Genomic DNA, 7,348 nt, shown 5'->3' on the forward strand with positions numbered 1-7,348 from the left:
TTAAAAAAGCAGAGTGGATTCCACTGCTCAGCCTCATGGGTGCTGACACCAGAACAGACCCCCTCCTCCCCGCCTAGACACACCCCCACACCCCAGATGCACCGTCTCATTCCCACCCCCATTCTTGCTTCACATCCCACAATTCGACCAGGAACCTAGCTCATCAGCAAGAAGACCCGGGTCTAATAAACAGTAAAGTAGCTGGAGTTACATCTTCTCTTCAATCTTTATTTGCTACTTCCATTCCTTTATCCCAGCAACGTCAATTGGGGAGGACAGCAGGAAGCCACATTTCAAGTGGCACATGTCAGCTGGCGGGGTGATGGTAAGCCGTGGCCCCCAGAGCATCGCAGACATAACACGGGCATCAGGCCCGGAGCACAGACTGTTCAACCCGAGGGCCTGGGAGGGAAGGCCACCACCCACAGCAGTTCAGCTTGTAAAACACTAAGAACAGTTGCATTCATTGTTTTTTTTTTTTTTTTTTGCTTTAATAATAAAAAAAGAAAACCCAAACTTTCTATAATTTATAAGCTATGTTTTGCTATCTACATTATATATAAAATATAGACTCTGTTTACTTTATAACACACATCTTTTTTCCCCTTGATAAATAGCTCTTTAAAATATCTAGTTTACATGCCTTGACTTTTCATAGATAAGTTTTTATACAGATACATACATATATACTCATGTTTGTAAAACACAATAAATACATACTCAACACTGACAACCAAACAGATGCAATTTTGGTTAAAAAATAAAACACAGTAAAAGCACCGGGCAACAAACGGAAAGCCATAATCACTAGAAACTTCTGCCTCCCCTGGGCAAGGCACAGGGCCAGAATACTAAACACGGCTGGATGCCGGACAGAGAAAAGGGCAGCAAAGGAACAGGGTAGGTCGCCAGCCTGGGTTTTGTTTCCCAGCCGCGGACAAGAATTACCAAGCAGTCATCGGGCTTATGGGGAGAAACCTCAGGGCTCCGCCAACAACAACATAGCCCTTGTGATGGCTGCAGGGGACAGCAGAGACCCAGACGGGGAAAGACCGCGGACACCAGGGTTGCTCTGGGGACCCTGTTCACACCACCCCGGCAAGCTTGGCTGCCACGCCAAGCACGGAGCCCCTACACGTGACATGGTCTGGTCATCCCTCTACTCAATATTGCCATGGACAGACGAGGGCAACGGATTCAAGAGTACTCAGTAGTGCAATGCTGTAGCAGCCTGACTGAGAGCCAGACGCTCGAGTGGCCCTCTCAAGGGCTCCAGCAAATAGGAACAGTGATGTAACAAAGAGAGAGTCAGTAGGCCACCGCCTTCTGCTGCTAAAACTGGTGTGGTCACTCAGGTCCGCGGTGCTTACTGACTTCACCTCCAAACTCTGACGACACCACATCGCCTCTGAGAGCAGCACTGAAGGTTTGCACGCCTCTTGGGAGAAGTCCTAAAGGCCAGTTCAGGGTTGTCCCGTCAAACCAGGGGCGCTGCCCTGCGCACTTCTCTGCCGGGGCTGCGGCAGGCTGGGCAGGTGCCTGGGGGCTGCAGAGAAGCATTGTCACATTACCTGTCTTGCTGTCCCCAAAAGGGAACTGAAGTGCAGGGCTCTGGGAGTTGATTTCAAAAAAAGAAACTCTCCAGAGTTGTGGCCTCTGGCCCGTGACCTGCAGGCTTTGGAAGCCTGAAAACGGAGAGACGGTGGTAGAACAGGAGTCCTAAGCTGGTCAAGGCCTAGATCTGGACCCACGGGACGGGGCCTAGGAGAGAGGGCCTCAGGGACTCTCAGAGCTGAGCATCTGAACGTACATTCCCCATCCTCGCCAGACACAATACAAACTCTAGACCACTGTGCACATTACAGTCACAATGGGAAATTCTAAACAGCTAGTCTTCAGACTACATTTGAGACATAATTTTTTAAGTGAATTCAGCTTAAGAGCTCAGGGAATACAGGCAGCTGCAGGCCCCAGTTCTCACTGCAACTCTTCTACCAACGAGCCCTGGGACCTCAGGCAAGTCACGTCACCGCTGTGGGCCTCCCTCTCCCCACCTGAGAGCTCTGAGATGCTGTGGGAGGCAGGATGGGACTGAGTCAGAAAACTGGGGTTCCAGTCCTGGCTGAGAAGTGGCATATTCAGTTCCTTTTTTTTTTTTTTTTGCATTACTTAGCCTCTTGGGGTGCTAGAGAAGACTCTTGGGAGTCCCTTGGACAGCAAGGAGATCAACCAGTCGATCCTAAAGGAAATCTACCCCGAATATTCATTGGAAGGACTGGTGCTGAAGCTCCAACACTATGGCCACCTGATGTGAAGAGCTGACTCATTGGATAAGACCCTGATGCTGGGAAAGACTGAGGGCAGAGGAAAAAGGGGGTGACCTGAGGACAAAATGATTGGATGGCATCATCAACTCAACGGACATGAGTTTGAGCAAACTCAGGAAGATAGCTAAGGACAGGGATGCCTGGTGTGCTGCAGTCCATGGGGTTGCAAAGAGTTGGACACGACTTAGCAACTGAATGACAACAACCTCTTGGGGATGCAAAAGGAACTACTGAATATATTGGCTCTGAAGTCCCTTCAGCTGCAGCTGGAGTTACTTTCTCCCCAGGGTACCCTTACCAATGCTGAATTTCCCCCATTCCACCATACCCACCAGGATAAAAGCGATGCAATTAGAAACCTCATCTTTGACCACAGGTCCAATTCAACAGCTGCGGCTATGAGACAAGATCAAGAATTAAGAGAGTCTAAAGGTACAAATGCCATGCACAGCTAACATCCAAGTCAGATGCACTGTCAACGCCCCGCTCCCTGAGAAGAGACATTTTCCTATGTTATTAGGACCAGCGAGAGCACAACCTTGTAACAATCAGCCAACAACTTCTTAAAAATCTCCAGCTCTGCAGTTGGCTGCATCGCCTGCCATCAGAATCAACTTAGGAACTTGATTTTAAAAGAAGCTGAGTGGTATTTCCAGTTTGGAAGAGGAAGAAAAATCAACTCTTCTATTTGCAGCTCTACAAGGAAACTTCTGGCAGAACAGCAAATGTGACACCCGGCTCCACGGGGAGGTGTTGACAGCCGCAGAGGGGAGCCCCATGCAGGGCAGGGTGTCGAATCACTGTGGCCCCACAGACCCCGACAGGGTTCAACAAGGAGAGCTTTCTTGCCCGGCAAAGAACTGCAGAGAGCACACCTTCCTTCATGGGAAGCCATGAGGTTTGGAGAAGGAAGGTTTTGGGATTCAGGCGACCCCTCTTGTACTTCACAGTTTTGTGACCCTGGGCAGGTGACTCATCCTCTCAGCCTCAATTTTCTAATGTGTAAAATGGGACTAACAATCCCCAAAACTATAGGGTGGTTTTATGGATTAAGTAAGAGGATGTACTTGGCTCAGTTGGCAAAGAATCCACCTGCAATGCAGGCGACCCCGGTTCAATCCCTGGGCCAGGAAGATCCCCTGGAGAAAGGAATGGCAACACACTCCAGTATTCTTGCTTGGAAAATCCCATGGACAGAGGAGCCTGGTGGGCTACAGTCTACAGGGTTGCAAAAGTTAGATACGACTGAGCAACTAAACCACCACACTTAAAATACCCTAAACACAGCAGATGATCAGGAAATGTGGGCACACAGGGAGGACTGAGATGGCTCTCTGCAGAGGGAAAAAGGGCCTGGAGAACTTCCGCTTCAGCTGGAGTCGGCCAAGACTGCCCTGAGAGGCCCAAGGTGGGCTGAGAAGGCCCTGTGGTCCCCTGCCGCACCTCTCCCAGGGGGGTGAAGAGGAGTCATAGGGGGAGCTGACAGGGGTCACCAGCTCTCCAGGAGAAAACTCAGAGAACCCAAACCTTCCAAATAAGCACAGAGCATTCCTAAACACTTGTGGGCACCAGGTGAGCACCCCTTACACCCTCTCTCAGAATCTGGAACATCTTCTGAGGCCAGCAGTGGCACGAGCCAAACATCCAGTTATCGGAGGCCCCCCAAAACAATTATGGGGACAAACCAGGCGAGTGGGGACTAACTATGATGATCCTGAAATGGAGCCTCCATGATGCTGAACCCTTGAAACACATTCAACAAGGCAGAGAGAGGGGCTGGATGACTCCAGAAGCTTCATCTAAGCTCCAATCCAACCAAGGATACCCAGTCCCCTGAGGGTACTGCTGGGGGTGCTGGGCTGGGACAAAGTCCTAGAGAATGTTGTTGCGAGCTGGAGATTTCAACTTTATATTGTGGCTCCTAATAAAGTCTTTTCAAGTGACAGGACTGGGGCCAAAGGAGCACTAACGAAGCCATGTACTGTAGCTTTTCTATTAACAAAATAAACCATCTAGGCCTTTTCTTCCACCTGTTCCTGCATCTACCTATCACATGCATTTCAGTAGATAAAATTTGAGTACACTTACTATTTTTCATGCTGCTTTTTAAGAATATATATTCTTCCATATACCCCAGCCTCAAATGAGAATTTTTGTTTTAGACACTAAATATTCATCACAGAGCTCAGAGATCTTTGAGGGGGAAAGAACTTCCAAGTATTTAAAGTACAGAAACAAAATTGAACCCCCAGGAACAGCTCTACTTAGATTATAAATGACTTAGAAAAACGAGACCCATAGGGTCACTAGTTTCCTTTCTTTTCATCCTCGATCCCACCCCTTTGGGCCAACTAGGAAAAAAAAAATTCTTTCTACTCAGCTTCTACAAAAGCTATTTATCCAGAGAGGAATTTAGAATTTAGGAGAATCTGAACCCCAAAAGTCCATGGCATGGCTTTCCACTCAAACTCTCACTGAAAGACTTCCATGCTACCAAACTTCTAGTTTTCAGCTGTTAGCTACAAAAGCTGGCATGCTGATTCTGTCAACGGAGAAGGAACAAATCGTATGATGGAGAGTTGTAGCCGACTAACCTTCCCACATGGCAGGAAGGCCCAGGAAACAGGGAAATTCTTTCTAGGAAGATAATTCCTACTCCTCTGTGCTAGAAAATACCAACATTCCCAGGGAATGTTTGGACATGGCGCCACTGCACTCAGGGTCAGTCTGGGATGCATAGCGTATGAGGATGGAGGAGCAACTGATCAGTTAGTTCATTTTGAGACTTTGCCTGCTCAGAGCCTGGGGTGCACTCTCAGCCCCTTAAATTCCCTTCCAGTTCTACTGCGGGCCATCTGAAAAGACTCCAAATGTTACTTGTGTGCCAAAGACAACAGCGGGTTTCTGTGACTGTGAACAGACTCCGTAGACTTACAAGTAACCCTCTCAACAGCCAACCTCAACAAATATCCTATGTGTGGTGAAGAATTAAGGAAAGGAAACAATAGGATAAGTCCTCATTTTCAAAATGTATTTGACTTAAGCTTTCTTTCAAGACCAGGTCTGAATTCCCAAGAGGGATTTTAGTGACAATGGTGGTAGAGAGCATTTATAAACGTGTGTGTGTGTCTGTCTGTCTCTGGTCGTTCCCTCTGGCACCACCTGCTCCAAGCCTGCAGTTTGCCATCTCCAGTAAAAGCTCAGTAAGCAGAGGGCGTTAAGATAAGAGGGATAGGAGACCAGGGGAGGGAGAAGATGTTTTCTCCTACATTAGCTTTCTCAAGCCTAAGCAAACTATACACCTCAGAGGGTTCTAAACCCCATTTAAAAATACTGAATATAATGTTCCTTATTGTCCTTTTGTTTTAATACCTAGTCAGAAGTTTTCACTTTTTTGATGCATGAGAACAAAGGTCCAAATAAGGAAAAGAGCCTTGACATTTTTCTCCCCCAAAGGGAAGACGATTATATCTGTGTGAACCTGAAGGCTTCCCTTTTAAAATCCACAAAGTGGGGGACTCTCCTAGGAGTCCTTCCCCAGCTTGCCAGGAGAGACAGGTGCAGGGCTGGCTCACTTTCCCTTCTGATGGGGACTTGCCCCTGCGAGCCTGGGGCTCACGGCTGCCCCGGGGCCTGGACAACAGCCCAGGAGCCTGTGGTCAAACCCACACCTCCGTCCTGCTGTCTCCTCGGTCTGTGAAAGGACCATGTCAATACTGCATCAGAAATAGTTACAAGGTGACTCCTTGTGGGCTTTTAATCCTGACACATCCAAAGGGAAATTTTCTTCTCTGCCTTGTCTATTTCAGTGCCCTTGCCCTCACCTTTTGGCTCCAGGGAAGCGATTCTCGGCTGGCCCTTCCCGGCACTCCTTGACCTGGCCTCAGGCCAGGAAAAGGGCAATAAGTCAATTAGGAAGACACCTCCTCCCTCCAGCTTCGGGGGCCCAACCTTCAAGAAAGCTGTATACTTTGCTACCAAGTACTTTATCCCCCGTAGACCCTGTAAGTGGCTTCCTGGAATCTGAACTTTCTCTTTAGCCACCGATCCCCGCCTCTCCCCAGACCAAGAGGCTGGTGTGGCCACCTAACAATGCACCTTCTCCTGCCCGCTGTGCTCGCCTGTTGGATTCAGGGGCCCTGACTGCACAGGGGCATTTGGCTTGCAAGAGGCCAAGACGGGTTGGGGCGGGGCGGGGATGGTGGCGCGATGGATGTGGTGCGGAGGCCAGCCATCCCTCCCGGCTGCTCACAGTTGAAGGGCAGGGAGAGGCAGTCTCCCAACTCAGTCTCGATTGGGGCCCCTCATCCCGGTAGGGGCTCAGCCTCCCGGACCCCATTCCCACACACTGCCCCTTTCCACTTCCCGGCCCCCAGACTCCTTGAGGCTACCTCTCCCTTCCCCCAACCCCCACCCCTCAGCCTGTTCCCCACCCCCATCCTCTGGCTGGAGGCCTGGGTCACGCCGGGTCCCCAGTCCGGGTACCCCCAGTCGGGTTTAGTCCGGGTTCCCCCAGTCCGGGCTAGCAGTACAGGGACATCCTGCTGCGCCGCATGGCCTCGCTGATCAGGTAGGCAGGGCTCAGCTCGGGCTCCTCGGTCATCACCGCGATGTTCTGCCACTCGCCCGTCTGGCTGGACCGTTTGATGGTGTCCACCACGCACAGGGCATACAGGCAGTCGTCGAAGGTGGCAGCCATGGTGAGCGGCCGTCCGTCCCACGTGCGCCGATCGTCCTGGTCCTGGAAGGCTTGGCGCACGGCCTGCATCATCTTGATGGTGCCACGCAGGTAGGGTGAGGGGATGTCGCTGAAGGCCTTCTCAGGCAGCAAGGAGTTGCTGACCGGCGTGGCGTCCTGTACCAGCAGCTCCTGCTCCGGGGCGCTGTTGCGCTGGCCGTACAGGTCCGTGCCCACGGCCAGGAGGCGCCCGGCCGAGCCCACCACGGTCACGTCCTGCTTGAACTCGCCGGGCACGTTGAAGTTGAGGGTGACGGTACAGCACACTCCGCCCTCCAGCACC

The 7,348-nt window shown here is 50.8% G+C and overlaps 1 protein-coding gene across 1 annotated transcript in view; it reads right to left on the minus strand.

Moving 5' to 3' along the window:
* Window positions 1–6,806: 6,806 nt before the first annotated feature.
* GFOD1 (glucose-fructose oxidoreductase domain containing 1) overlaps window positions 6,807–7,348 on the minus strand; it is a 979-nt gene continuing 437 nt past the window's right edge. Inside the window, exon 2 of the mRNA XM_010848825.1 lies at window positions 6,807–7,348. Coding sequence (XP_010847127.1) covers window positions 6,850–7,348 — 499 coding nt within the window. The 3' untranslated portion in view covers window positions 6,807–6,849.

This window comes from Bison bison, unplaced genomic scaffold (assembly GCF_000754665.1).
Source record: "Bison bison bison isolate TAMUID 2011002044 unplaced genomic scaffold, Bison_UMD1.0 scf7180017864274, whole genome shotgun sequence".
Classification (NCBI taxonomy): domain Eukaryota; kingdom Metazoa; phylum Chordata; class Mammalia; order Artiodactyla; family Bovidae; genus Bison; species Bison bison.